Raw genomic sequence first — 14360 nt, forward strand, 5'->3', positions numbered from 1 at the left:
CTGCCTGTCCCATCCTGCCTTCCTCTCCTGCCCCAACTCTGGCACCCCCATACCTTGAACTCTGACCCGGAAGCTCTTCTCAACTTCACCGGCAGGGCTGTGGGCCAGGCAAGTGTACAGCCCAGCATCACTCACCTGGGGATGGAGCAGGGTGAGCCCCAGCCTCTGGCCCCAGCCTGCCCGCCTCCTGACCTGGCTTCCCACTTACACAGCTAAGTTGCCCAGGACTCAGACTCAGGCCTGTTGCCTCCACCCGATCTCTGCCACCAGCCCGTTCTCCTCTCTGGGACTTTCCTTCCTTTTTACTTCCCCGCCCTTATTTCAGGGCTAGGGCAGAGTTCGTCTCCCCCAGGAAGTCCCCCTTGACTATACCAGTTCTTTTCTGGTTGGGCTAGGGATTAATCTGGTTTCCGCATCAGCCTTGGGTCAGACCTGGCTGGGGGTTCCCAAGGGCATGGCCCCAGGCCAAGGGGGTCATCGTCACATCCTCACACCCCAAACAAAAGCGGAGCTTGGCCGAGCCTTGCCTGCGCCACCATGCCCCGCCCCTCCCCGCCGCAGCCTCTTCCTGTGGCAGCTGGGGCAGCCGCACCTGCACACCCTCCACCCGGAGCGCCCGCCTGGCCCCTTTGCCATCCTCTGGCCTGCTCAGGGCCTGCCCATCCTTGTGCCAGGTGATGTTGGGTGCAGGGGTGCCCCGGGCATCACACAGGAGCTCCAAGGGGGTTCCAGGTGTCAGCAACAGCTCTTCGGGCTGGCCTGAGTCCTCGATATAGGGGGGATCTGAAAGACACCCCACCCTGGGTCAGCCTTGGGGGCCGTGCCGGGAGCACTAGGAGCTGGGGCTCATCCCCTCCCCCACCACCCAGATGCTGACAGCAGACGGGCCTGCAAACAGGCGGTGGTGATGGTGTTACTGCTGCTGTTGTTTAGTTCTTCATTTGTGTCCAACTCTTTGTGTCTCCATGGACTGTAGCCCACCTGGCTCCTTTATCCTTGGGATTTCCCAGGCCAGAATACTGGAGTGGGTAGCCACTTCCTTCTCCAGGGGATCTTCCCAACCCAGGGATCAAACCCAGGTCTCCTGCATTGCAGGCAGATTCTTTACCACTGAACCACCAGGGAAGACCTGGTGATGGTGTTGGAGGGCCCTAGAAGCATCAGACCATGGGCACATCTGCCTGGGGCAATTATCTGTGCTTTAAAACCAACCAGGAAACAGTATGAAAGGAGATGTGTCTTTTCAATGTGGCACAGCTCTTGCAAAATCTTGTGCTTGAGACCCAGAGTCCTGAGACCTCAGTGGCCTTTTTCCTGCTTTACAAGGTTTGGGTGATGAGACTAGGGGGCACAGCCCCAGGGGAATGAAGAATCTGGGTCCCCAGCCACTGCAGCCAGGTCAGTGAGACCTGTTCCCTAAGCCCCAAGCCTCTGGGGTGCTCACCTCCCTCACCACCTTCTCCAATGCCCCCACACCCCGAGGAACCCTGGCCACTCCCAGCCCAGAAAAACTGGCACTGGGGGCAGGCAACTCACCCATCACCGTCAGCTGAAAGTGCCTCCTGGCTTCCCCTGCCTCACTCACAGCCACACAGGAGTAGGTCCCCGCATCCTCTGCTTCCACTGCCTCCAGCAGCAGGCCAGGCCCATACTCTAGGCTCTGGGGCAACAATGGTTCCCCATCTTTCATCCATGACACAAAGGGCAAGGGGCTTCCCCGGGCTTCACAGGGGAGGAACACCAGGGAGCCACGGACCACTGCCACGTCATTCTGGAACTCGGCCGGCTCCAGGACAGGGGGCACTGTGCAGAGCCAAAGAGTGAGCACGAATCAATTTATTTGATGCCAGGTGGCCCCTGGACCTTTGCACAGACTGTAACTATTGGCCAGAGTGCCCTTCTCCAGGTCTATTCCTTCTCATCTCCAGTCCATAACTTAGACCTCACCTCCTCCAGGAAGCCTTCCCTGAAACCCCGAGGCCAGGTGAGGTGCCCCCTCAGTGCTCCCCTAGCATCCTCTCCTTCACCTGGCATCACAGTCGCCTGGAATTTTAATTGTCTTTCTACAGAGCTGTTTTCCTCACTGGCCTCCTAGTGTCAGCAGCCACCTCTGCTCACTGCCGTATTCCGGGGCCTGGTGAGGCCCTGGCACGCTAGTGTCCAAGGACCGCTCGTGAGATCAGTGAAAGAGTGACCGAATGAACCGGAGGCTGAGTGTGTGTCCTGCCTTGACACCCCTGAGGGCCAACCCCTGGTTCCACTCAGAGGGGAGGGGAGGGGACAGGGCCTTGACCTCACCCCTGAGGCCAAAGGACCTGGGAGCCCACCCCCTGCTCCGTACCTTGCACCTGTAAGACGAACTGCCTGTCGGCCACGCCTGCTGGGCTCGCGGCCACACAGGTGAAGGTTCCCGAGTCGGCCAGTTGCACCTGGGAAATCCTGGTGCCCTCGCGCAAAGGGAGGGGCGAGAGTGAGGGGGGAGAAAGAGAGAGCGGGACTCAGACCCCTTTCTCTTCCGTCCCGTCCTGTCCCCAACGCCTCACTGGCCAGAGGGGCGCGGCTCTGAAACATACACCTGACCAGGTGCTGCCTCTGCTTAAAGCCCCAGAATGAAGCCCAGACGCCCCACCTCCACCCCTGCTGCCTTCTCTGCCCACCTCACTCTGCACCCAGACTTCCTGCTTCCCAAATTCTGAAGCTCCACCACCCCTCCCCAGGGCGGCCTGCTGTTCCCACCCCTTTCTTCTAGGCAATCCTGCTCAGCTTTCAGGACTCAGACATCTCCACTGCCTGAACCCCCACTGTCTGTTGAATCTCCTTTCACCCTGACCACTCCTCCTGAGTAGCCTTTGTCAACGTCCACAGTGACCCTAAAATGTCTGTTATACCCGCCCTAATGCTGGCAACCTGGGCACAGCCCGCACTTGCTCCCCGGGGACTGCAGCCCATCCTGGCTTCTAGCACCACCTGTTTGCGGACCATCTCCAAGCACCTATTTCCTGAACTCCCAACTAGAGTATCCAGTGCCTGGTTTCCATCTTTCCTTATGTCCAAGAATCTCTCCTTATGTCCAAGAATCTCTCCAACCAACATGTGGGAAGAGAGCCCAGGTCTCAACCTGCTCCTCCCACTGTGGACCCCTCTCAGAAAATGGAAACTCAGCCTTCCCAGTTTCCGGATAAAGATCCCAGAGCCCTGCTCAACTCCTCCCACCATCTCGCCTCTCTCCACGACACCGCCAGCTGGGCCATCGCCATCACCCCCGTCACGTGGTTCTGACCCAGGCCCCCCCCCACCGTGTCTCACCTGGATTATGATCGAAGCCCCAGAACACCCTCCTACTGAGCTCTCAGCCCTACAGTCTGCCTACAGTACAGTCTGCTGTCCACACTGCACCCTAAGTCACAACCCCAAAGAAATGAAAGTAGAAGCTCAAGTGGATGTGCGTACTACGACGTCCACAGCAGCATTATTCACATTTTCTAGCATTATTCACACAACTGCTGAAATGTGGATGCAGTCCAAGTGTCCACTGACGAGCGAGTGGAAGGATAAAGGAAGTGTGTTCTACACACACCACGTGACATTATTCAGCCTTAAATATTAGGGTGGAAAGTTTGAAATATTAGGGTTGTGAAGATCCCCTGGAGGAGGAAATGGCAACCCACTCCATTACCCTTATAGGTAATGGGAAATCCCCATGGACAGAGGAGCCTGGCAGGCTCCAAGGGGTCGCAAAAAGAGTAGGACACGACTTAGTGACTAAACAACAACACGGACAAATCTTGAAAACATGATGCTAAGTGAAATAAACCTGTGACAGAGGACAGCTGTTGCATGATGCCACTTACATGAGGGACTTAGAATAAGGCAAATTCATAGAGACAGAAAGTACGATGCTAGGTGCCAGGAGATGGGGTGGGGGTGGGGAACTGGTGTTTAATGGGGCAGAGTGGCAGTTTGGGAAGATGCAAAGGTCTGGAGAAGGATGATGGTGATGGCTGCCCAACAGCGTGAGTGTCCTTAATGCCACTGAACAGTACACTTAAAAATGCTAGATTTTCTTTTATGTGTTCAGTTCAGTTCAGTCACTCAGTCGTGTCCGACTCTTTGCGACCCCATGGACTGCAGCACGCTAGGCCTCCCTGTCCATCACCAACTCCTAGAGTTCACTCAAACTCATGTCCATTGAGTCGGTGATGCCATCCAACCATCTCATCCTCTGTCATCCCTTTCTCCTCCTGCCCTCAATCTTTCCCAGCATCGGAGTCTTTTCCAATGAGTCAGCTCTTCGCATCAGGTGGCCAAAGTATTGGAGTTTCACCTTCAACATCGGTCCTTCCAATGGACACCCAGGACTGATTTCCTTCAGGATGGACTAGTTGGATCTCCTTGCAGTCCAAGGGACTCTCAAGAGTCTTCTCCAACCCCACAGTTCAAAAGCATCAATTCTTCAGTGCTCTTTTATGTATATTCTACCACAGACACAAAAGTCGAGCCACATCACGAGGCTTCTCTGCTGAAAACCCTTCCAGGGCTCCCCTTCTCTCCTTAGGAAAACCCAAGTCTTTTGAAGCACTTACAAAGCCCTATGTCGCCTGACAGACCTTCCCTTCACCGACCCTCCAACTCTGTTCCTAGAATGCACAGCCACATGCCCACCTCAGGGCCTTTGCACCTGCTCTTCCCACCTGGGAGCTCTTTCCCGTGGGATCCACTCACCGTCCCTTCTCACCTCCTTTCACATCTGCTCAAGAGTCATCTCCTCTGAGTGCCTGCCGCTGGCCACCTTAAAACTGTGCCCTTCATGCCCACTTCCTACTCCCTTACCCGAGCACACATCTCTTGTGACATGTCACTTTTATACTCGCTTATTTTCCATCCCCACAACTGCCAGAGCACAGGCTTTGTTTTGCTCACTGCTCCACCCCAGTGCCTGGAACTGCACCTGGAACCGCAAGCACTCAAGAAGTGCTGCTGAATGCATGAAGACTTTGCTCAGGCATCTTCTTCCAGGAAGCCTTCCCTGATTTCTCCTACCAGGGCTAGGCTGAGTCAGGTGCAACCGGATGTCATCACCCGGATCTGTGCCTCCCCTACTGGGCTGTGAAAACCTGAGGGCAGAGGCCACTTTCATTTCTGGAGTTCCATTTTGGGTCCTCTCGTTCTCCTCGTCAAAAACTTCTATATGTTTATATTATTTTCCGTCTAAAAGCCATTCAGTTGTGTTTTTAAGCAAGCTGCTTGAGCAGGATGTCTGGGGTACTGGCTGGCGGGCTGGGGAACCACTGCCTTACCGGAGGGTGCGGCCAGAGCTGTGGAGGTGGGTGCGGTGGGAGAGCGGAAGGGGCAGGCCGTCCTTGAGCCAGCTCACGTGGATAGGCGGGGAGCCCCGGACAGGGCACTTCATGCTCACCAGATCGCCAAGCCTGTGCACCAGGGTCCCTGCACCCTCTGGCCCCTGCTCGATGGTGGGAGGCACTGGTGGGCAGGCAGAGAGGAGAGAAGGAGCAGTGATGGGATCAGAGAGCTGGACCATAAAGAAGTCTGAGCGCCAGAGAACTGATGCTTTCGAACTGCGGTGCCAAAGGAGACTCTTGAGAGTCCCTTGGACTGCAAGGAGATCCAACCAGTCCATCCTAAAGGAAATCAACCCTGAATATTCACTGCAAGGACTGATGCTGAAGCGCCAATACTTTGGCCACCTGATTCAAAGAGCTGACTCATTGGAAAAGACCCGGAGGCTTGGGATGATTGAAGGCAGCAGGAAAAGTGGGCCACAGAGGATTATATGGTTGGATGGCATCACAGACTCAGTGGACAATGAGTTTGCCCAAACTCTGGGAGTTGGTGAAGGACAGGCAGGCCTGGCGTGCTGCCGTCCACGGGGTCTCAAAGAGTCGGACACAAACGAGCAACTGAACAGCAACAAGAGCGAGGGGGTCAGGGGAGGGGGGGTGGGCTCCCCCCAGGGAAGTCTCAGGAGACGGCACTGATACCTAGACCTCTGCCACCAGCAATCATCAAGTGGCAATCGCCACGTGGTTCTTGCAGCCACATCCCCTCCCGGTGAGGATGACACCCACGGCGTCTCTCCTTTATTCCCTGGCTCGCTCGCTTACCCCTGGAGCACTGTGCCCTGGCCTGAGGATGAGGCAGAGGCCCAGAGAGGCCAGACAGGCCTGGCTCACAGAGGAGGCGTGGATGGGGGTTCACCAGATCCCCCATCAGGGCCCTGTCTGCACCCTCCAGATGCCCCAGTGGAGGCCTTGTGTAATGGCCGGGCCGCTGCCATCCTGGGACGTCTGGACTGCCTGCCTCTCCTCGCCCTCGGCTGCTCACCCAGCACATTGACGGTGTGGAGCCTGGCGTCCTCGCCGGCCGCGTTGTGGGCCACGCAGGTGTAGGCGCCCGAGTCCGTGGCCCTCAGGCCCTTCAGCACCAAGGAGCTGCCATCCAGGTAGAACCTGTCACGGGGAGAAAGAGCCGGGAGGCAGGCGTGTGAGGACACGGAGGCTCGCCGCCTGGGACGAGGAGGGTGCCGGCTGGGCCTTACCGGAGGTGGGGGCCCACGCTGTCATCCAGCGGGCCGCCGTCCTTAAGCCAGACCACGTCTGGGGGGGGCTGCCCGTCGGCCTCGCAGTCCAGCCACATGTCCTGCCCCTCCAGGATGCTGTGCTCCTGAGTTGCGCCTGAGCTCCGGATCCGGGGGGCCACTGTGGCAGGGGCTGTGGTGAGGCCCTGGGGCAGAGGCTGGGGCTGGTGTGGGGAGCGTGGGACATGGGAGGGGCTCAGGGTGCAGACATACCCAGCACGGCCACCACGAAGTCCTTGCGGGCCTCAGCCTGGGCGTTCTCGGCCACGCACGTGTAGGTACCAGCCTGGTCTGGCTGCAGGTGACTCAGCTGGAGGCGGCCCCCCCGGGAGACCGTGCCATGTGCCATGCTGCTCTCTGCAGGAAGGAGGGGCAGGCCTGGATGTCACCTGCTCAGACCCATCGCCCCAGGTGCCACCATTGGGCCCAGACGCAAAAGTCACGTGACTCCCTGGGAGGGTGGTTGATCCCCACTCACAAGACTGGAAACACCCCAGGAACCCTTGAATTACCCACCCCTTTCTTATGCTCACAGGGAAACTGAGGCCCAGACACATCACAGCCTTCCCCAGCCTGGGTGCCTTTGATTGCTCCAGTCCTTATAACCAACCCTTCCATATACCCTTTCACTGGGGACATTTCTCCCCACTCCCTTTATTGTCTAGGACTTGATCCTCTTCCTGTTGACTCGCAGGCCCAGCTCATCTCCCACCTCCTTTCTAATCTTTCCCTCTACCCCGTAGATCACAGTAAACCAGCCATTCACTGACCTTGATGTGAGTCAAGCAAGGGGCTCCTCTGAGCCTCTGCTCAGGCTGCACACCACCCCCAGACTGGAATGCCTCCCCCTCGTGTTCTCCAGCGGCACCTCTGCCCTAAAGCCTTCTCCGGCTGCACCAGCCCAGGCTGATCTGCCCTCTCTCAGATCCTCATCTGTCCAGCCAGCCCTTCAGCACAAAATGTATTGAGCAACTACTACAAATCCAACAGTGAGCTCAGGAATCAAAGGTGGGTGAAATGTGGCCCCTGTCCTCGAGGAGACCAAAACTCATCAGAGACAGTGACACAGGCACAAGCCCGTGTGCCCGGCCCTGTGGAACCCTGACGGAGCCTGGAGAGACGAGGCCAGGCTTCTGGAGGAGGTGAGTCTCAGCTGAGACTGGAAGTGGGTCTGAATCAGCCAGGTGAAAGTGGAGGTGGTTCAGGGAGTCCAAGGTGGGTATTTCAGGAAGGAAACAGCATGTGCCAGGAAGGCCAGAGAGAAGAGAGTCCAGAGCAACTCCACTGCCAGGCATAGATCAAAGAGGAAGGAAAGCATACGCCACGCACGTGTACAAGACCATTCACGCATGTTATCCCTCACAGCCAAAGGTGGAAACAACACAAATGTCCATCGACTGGCAGATGGATAAACAAAACGTGATAGAGCCACACAGTGGAAGCTTCAACCATAAAAATGAATGAAAAAAAACTTAAATGATGAAGAACTGACACATGCTACAACATGGATGAGCCTTGAAAACATGGTGCTAAATGGAGCAGGAGGCCACGTGTTGTGCGATCCCGCGTGTTACATGAAGTGTCCAGCACAGGCAGATTCATAAAGACAAAGCAGGTTAGGGGCTGTCTGAGGCTCGAGCGGCTATGAGTGAAGGTAATGGTAAGGGACTTCCTTTGGGTGATAAACATGTTCCAGAATTACAAGCAACAAAGTCCTACTGTATAGCACAGGGAATTGTTCAATATCCTATGGTAAACCATAAAGGAAAAGAATATTAAAAAGTATGTGGGTGTGTGTATATATATATGGGCATGCATGCATGTTCAGTTGTGTCTGACTCTGCACCCCATGGACAGTAGACAACCAGACGCCTCTGTCCATGGGATTCTCCAGGCAAGAATACTGGAGGGGGCTGCCATTTCCTTCTCCAGGGGATCTTCCCCACCCAGGGATCAAACTCACATCTCATGTAATGACAGGCAGATTCTTTAAGATTCTTTACCACTGAGCCACCTGGGAAGCCTACACACACACACATACACACACACACATATATATAACTGAATCACTTTGCCACACAGCAGAAATTAACACAACATTGTAAATCAACTATACAACTATACTACAATAAAGAAGGAAAAATAAAATACACAGTTAAAATAATGTTCCACAATTGACTGTGGGTATTCTCTGTGAATATACAAAAAACAATTGAATTACACATTTTAATTGGGTGAATTGTATAGTATGTGAATTATATCTCAATAAAGCTGTTATTGAGAGAGACAGACAGACACAGGCATATACAAGGAGCTGAGAGCAGCTGGGTCTGTCTGGAGCACAGAGCAGGACGGAGGGGGGCTGCTCCCAGCCAGTGGGCCCTGGCCCCGAAGGGCCTCCTGGGTTGCGGTCCTGGGGACTCCAGCCATGGAAGGATTTTCAACAGATAACTGACACGCCCAGACCTGCCCTTTGCCATCCCTTCTGCCCCAATGGAGCCTGCAATGAGGCCCTGGACAGGGCCCAGGAGACGAGTGTAGGGGCTGTGCCCTCACCCAGGGGTGTGGACCATAGTGGCTGAGATGGGAAAGGCTGAGGGTGGAGAGCAGGGCCGGACCCAGATCTGTTTACGTTGACAAGACGAGGCACCTACTGACTGGTGGTCGGGTGGGTTGGGGGAGAGTAAGAGTGGGGCGAGGATGAAGGCCTGGATGGGGGTGACCAGCAGCTGGGCTGGACAGAGCTGAGGTGCTGGAGGAGGAGCAGCTTTGGGGGCCAATGTGGAGCCCAGGGTCAGGCCAGCTGTACTCTCAGCAGCCACTCTGTGTTTCTGTCCTGTGGACACAAACACAGGAGCCGCCAAGCCCCCATGTGAATGGTCCTCAATGTTGGGATTTCAAGGCCAACAGGGTTGAGAGACAAATGGGGGAATGGATCAATAAGGTGCTGCCAGCTTTTGATTTTGCCAAGCAAGTAAAGTTACAAACCCAACTATCCCCTCTGCTTTCATTGCCGTTTCATTAAATAAAGAAATTTGTTGTTGTTTTAGTCGCTAAGCTGTGTCTGACTCTTTTGTGACCCCATGGACTGTAGCCCGCCAGGCTCCTCTGTCCATGGGATTTCCCAGGCAAGAATACTGGAGTGGGTTGCCATTTCCTTCTCCAGGGGATCTTCCCAACCCGAGGATCTAACCTGTGTCTCCTGCATTGGCAGGCAGGTTCTTTACTGCTGAGATCAGAAGAACCCCAAACAAAGAAATACTTGGCAGCAAAATGGTAAGGACTGATGGACTCACCGACAGGCATCCTGTCCTTCAGCCAAGTGACAGTAGGTGCAGGGACCCCAGTCACATCACAGCTCAGGACCAGGGGGCTCCCCGCCACCTGGCTCACGGTCTCCGTCTCTGGGTTCTCAAACGTTGGGGGCACTGCAGGAGAGAAGCCAGATTCCCAGAATCCTATGACTCTGCCCTCTACTTCCTTCCTCTTGGGCTGATCAGGGATGCCTGAGAAGCACTTCCCTGTGGTTAGAAGCTGACTTTTTATGTTTTGCCATTGATGCGGATATGAGTTGTTTTATCCACAAACGTAAATACGACCAGCAGCTGGCTATTTTGAAACATTTACAAAGCAGAGCCCAGAGGGGGACCACTTAGCCCAAGGTTGGTAAATATGTGACTATTGCACCAGCAGGCGTTAATCTATGCCAGGGCAGACATCACCAATCGATCCCAACACTCTCTCTTGCTCAGCCGGCATGAAGTCATGCACCACAGGCAGCCACTGCCAATGGAACACAGATGGCTGTGCTCAGGATGAAACATCTTCTCTCTCAAGGACCAGACATCCACCCTCCCCCTGTTCATCAAGGTGGCCATCAGAAGAAGGAGCTATGAGCTTTGAGCAGCAGACCTGGTATCAATCATTTTCAACACCGGTATTCAGTATGGTCAGGGTTGGATCCATTCACTGTCCCCGTGGTACAGAAGCTGCAGTCTTTGGCATCTGCAGCAGATAGCTGGTGTGTCTCTACCTGTCCTTCCCATCTCGCACAGGGTCACTCGGGTAGAAACTACATTTCCCAGTCTCCTTTGCAGCCTGCTGTGGCCAGCTGCTTAAGTTCTCTGTGTCTGCTCATTTCTGCTTCACAGGCTGAGATACAATGCAACGTGTGCATGCTGAATCACTTCAGTCGTGTCTACTCTTTGCGACTCCATGGACTATAGCCCGCCAGGCTCCTCTGTCCATGGGATTCTCCAGGTAAGGATACTGGAGTGGATTGCCATGCCCTCCTCCAGGGAATCTTTCTTACTCAGGGATCGAACCCGAGTCTCTTATGTCTCCTGCATTGGCGGGCAGTTTCTTTACCCCTAGCGCCACCTGGAAAAGCCCAAAGATGCAACGCAGACAGGGACAACCCCCGGGGAATGGGAGATCAATAGGACGGAAGGATCTTGGTCCCTAAATTAGCATTTGGTAAGTCCAGAGCTACCCTCCAGCCCAGAAGCTCACTTCAATCTAGGCTTTTGGATGAGAGAGGTAAACTTCTCTCTTCCTTGATGCACTATATTTTGGGGTCTTTTTGTTACACCGCTGAGTCTTTTCCCTAACTGACACATCATCTGACCACAAGAAAATCTGGCCAAGCCTTCATCCCTTGCTTCCCTAGGCAGTTCCGACAAGCTCTCCCTTCACTCCCAGCTTGAGCCATACCCAATGAAATGCCCATCTGTGTTCCATCTTGGGCTGCTAGGGCAGGTGCCTCAGGGTTCAGGTGGGGATGACATGGTCCCAGGACTCCGAGGGTCTGATCTCTTAGGGCTCTGTCCCAGTGCTCCCATCCTGGGCTCTGGGCCCGGCCATTTCTAGACACAGTCATGGCAGACCACAGATGGGGCGCTTTCTGCCTAACAGGCAGGTCCTGTCTCTGGCTCCTTTTACTGAAGGTCAGCCTGAGGCTTAAAGGGACAAGGCCATTCAGACCAAGTCATCAGTGGAGTCCTGTTCCGATCCGGCTCTTTTCAATTCCAGATCTTGTGCCCTAAACACTCAGCAACACACTTCCCTTTTCAGCCACTGCCCTCCCCATCCTTGGTAGCACCATGTGCTGCCAGGGGTCCTGCAGTGGTGCTCGCAGGCTGGTCCCCAGCTTACCCTGGACCGTGAGGCTGAAGGCCCGCATGGCCTCCCCGGCTGCATTGCTGACTCTACAGCTGTATAAACCTTTATCCGACACCTGGGACAGAGAGACCATGTGATGAGAGTGTGCACACGGCTGGGGTGGGCTCCCCAAAAACCTCCAGGCCCCAGAACCTTCCAGAGCAGGACTCCCCAAGTATACTGGTCATGCCTGGGAGGCCCAAGGGGAGATGGGACCTTCTGGCCTTTCCCAAATCCTAGAGATGCAGGAGGATGAGAGAAGGTGGGTGCAGAGGACCCAGACCTCACCCTCCCCTGGGTCTGCGTGTCAGCTGAGCCAGGGGGAGAAGGTTCCCTTGCTGTGGGGATGGAGCGGTACCCAGAGAGGGGAGCCCCGGGTACGGTTCCAGAGGAACAGCGAATATTCACCCAGTGAACACTTGTGAGTATCTAATCCACACCAGGGACGGGGGTAGGCAGGTAGAACCGACTCCCTGGGAGTCATAACCAGAGGGGCCTGGAGAGGCTTCTGGATCCTGGGGAAACAGGCAGGCAGCAGGGCCTGGATCTGCTTGAAGCCGTTCTGTGCATCAGTGTTGAGCCAGACCCGGGTTCTGGTGCTCTTTCCGCATCTCCCGCCCCCGAGGCTGCTAATCACCTTGGACTGGGGTTCTTTGGGCTGAGGAGGCAACAGGCCCCACATCCTGCCACCCAGCTGCCTGCCTCCCCCTGGTACATCAGGAGGTGACATCGCAGGCTACCCAGGGCCACCCGCACCACCAGACAGCTCACCTGGGCGTCCTGGATCTCCAGCCTCTGCCCACCCAGCAGAGCTTGGATTCGCTCTGCCAGGACCAGGGGCTGCCCGTCCTTCTGCCAGGCCACAGTCGGCTCGGGGAGTGCATCTGTCTCGCAGCTCAGGACGGCCTTGCCCCCCACGCTCACTAGGACCGCATCCTGGGGTCTGCTGGGTGTCTGCCGGAAGGTGGGGGGAACTGGGGCAGAAGGCGAGCCGCGTGAGGGGCGGAGGCCGTCCCCCATCCTCCCCAACCCCCCCGAGTGTTAACTATCTATGGAGAGAAAGGGGTTGCACTGACCCAGGGGGCTGGACTAAGAGGATCCAGGCCAGCACGCCGAGGGCCCGCTGGGCGACCTGGGAAGTGCCTCTTGCCCTCTCTGGGCTCAGCCTCCCAGTTGGGGTACATGCGTGCTGAGTCACTTCAGTCGACTCTTGGGACCCCATGGACTGTGGCCCGCCAGCCTCCTCCGTCCATGGGATGTCCCAGGCAAGAATACTGGAGTGAGGCTCTGTTTCTTCCTGCAGGGGATCTTTCCGACCCAGGGATTGAACCCTTCATTGTCAGATGGATTCTTTACCAGTGAGCCACCAGGGAAGCCCTGGCACTGGGCTAAATGCTCACATACCACCATTTAATCCTTAAACCAACCATTACCTTATAGTCATGGGAGACTCAAGGCTCAGAGAGGGAGAGTGGCTTGCCCAAGGTCACAGAGCAAGGAAGCACACAGCTTTTCAAACCCAAGGGCGTCCAAGTCTAATAGCCAGGAACCTAACCCCACAGTGCCCCTAGACACCATTGCAGCAGACGGCACAGTGTGTCCCAGGCTCCCCCGGAGCCGACTGCCCTCTCCTGACTGTGCTGATGGAGAGGTGCGAGGGCTGATGGAAGGAGTGGGGGACAGTGAAGCTGGGGGGACAGACGGCATGTACCCAGCACGCTAAGCTGCACCAGCTTCTGGTCTCGGCCGGCGGCATTGAGAGCCTCACACATGTACATCCCAGAGTCTGATAGCTGAGCCCGAGCCAGCTGCAGGGTGTGGGTGCCTGCAAGGGGTGGGGAGGGTGTTGGGGAGCCAGCGCTTGGCACCAGTGAATAGGCCCCAATCCCCAGACCCCACGCCCACAATCCTAAAGCCCTCCCAGACCCCCAGTTCTAGTCCCAGATTTGGGGAGGCTACTCAGTTTCCCCATAGAGCCTCCGAACCGGGCCCTCAGCCTCAGTTTACCCACCAGGCAGGAGGAAGACCCCTTCTCCCAGAGAGAGGGTCTGGCTGTCCTTGTACCAAGTGACCTCGGGGCTGGGGTGAGCACGGACGTCACAGGGCAGGGAGACGCTGCTGTTGAGGGTGGTGGTGATCTGCTCCGGGTTCAGACCTGTGATTCGTGGCGGGACTGTCCCCGCGGGGCCACCGAAATAAAGAAAGATGTGACAATGCAGACCGGCAGGGAGCCGACGGCCACAGGGTGACGCACGGGGCCTTCCGGGGCTCCTGGCACTTCAAACCAGCTCCTGTTCGTCTTCCTCATCTTGTAGAGGAGAACGCAGGGCTCAGAGATCAGAGAGGGAGAGTCATTTTTCCAAGGTCACTCAGCTGCTCAGTGGCAGGGCCAGAATATCCACTCAATTCAGGCATGAGTCCTAGACCTGAGTGCCCAACGCCATCATCCCTCTGCCCCTGAGGCCACAGCTTGTCCTATGTCTGCAGCCAGAGCTCTCAGCCCCTGAGATGCACAGATCATAGGAATGCAGAGATTGAGAGGGCTGACTCTGGGGCGGGGAGACCCCCACTGAGTCTCTGAGCCTGTTTCCACAGCCCTAAAACG

General features: G+C 56.1%; 1 protein-coding gene across 4 annotated transcripts in view; it reads right to left on the reverse strand.

Annotated features, from left to right (window-relative positions):
* The window catches only part of HMCN2 (hemicentin 2), a 173898-nt gene that overhangs the window by 32005 nt on the left and 127533 nt on the right, over nucleotides 1-14360 (reverse strand). For all 4 annotated transcript variants that reach the window (XM_055399540.2, XM_055399542.2, XM_055399541.2 and 1 more), the window contains exons 58-70: nucleotides 13767-13928; nucleotides 13467-13580; nucleotides 12527-12729; nucleotides 11750-11831; nucleotides 9892-10023; nucleotides 6809-6952; nucleotides 6557-6716; nucleotides 6343-6467; nucleotides 5298-5481; nucleotides 2342-2439; nucleotides 1537-1803; nucleotides 593-783; nucleotides 54-135 (exon numbers count right to left, since the gene is read on the reverse strand). In XM_055399540.2, coding sequence (XP_055255515.2) covers nucleotides 54-135; nucleotides 593-783; nucleotides 1537-1803; nucleotides 2342-2439; nucleotides 5298-5481; nucleotides 6343-6467; nucleotides 6557-6716; nucleotides 6809-6952; nucleotides 9892-10023; nucleotides 11750-11831; nucleotides 12527-12729; nucleotides 13467-13580; nucleotides 13767-13928 — 1944 coding nt within the window. The remainder of the gene's footprint in view (nucleotides 1-53; nucleotides 136-592; nucleotides 784-1536; nucleotides 1804-2341; nucleotides 2440-5297; nucleotides 5482-6342; nucleotides 6468-6556; nucleotides 6717-6808; nucleotides 6953-9891; nucleotides 10024-11749; nucleotides 11832-12526; nucleotides 12730-13466; nucleotides 13581-13766; nucleotides 13929-14360) is intronic.

Source organism: Moschus berezovskii, chromosome 11 (assembly GCF_049115385.1).
Source record: "Moschus berezovskii isolate FMDL1 chromosome 11, NW_MosBer_1.0, whole genome shotgun sequence".
NCBI classification, from domain to species: Eukaryota; Metazoa; Chordata; class Mammalia; order Artiodactyla; family Moschidae; genus Moschus; species Moschus berezovskii.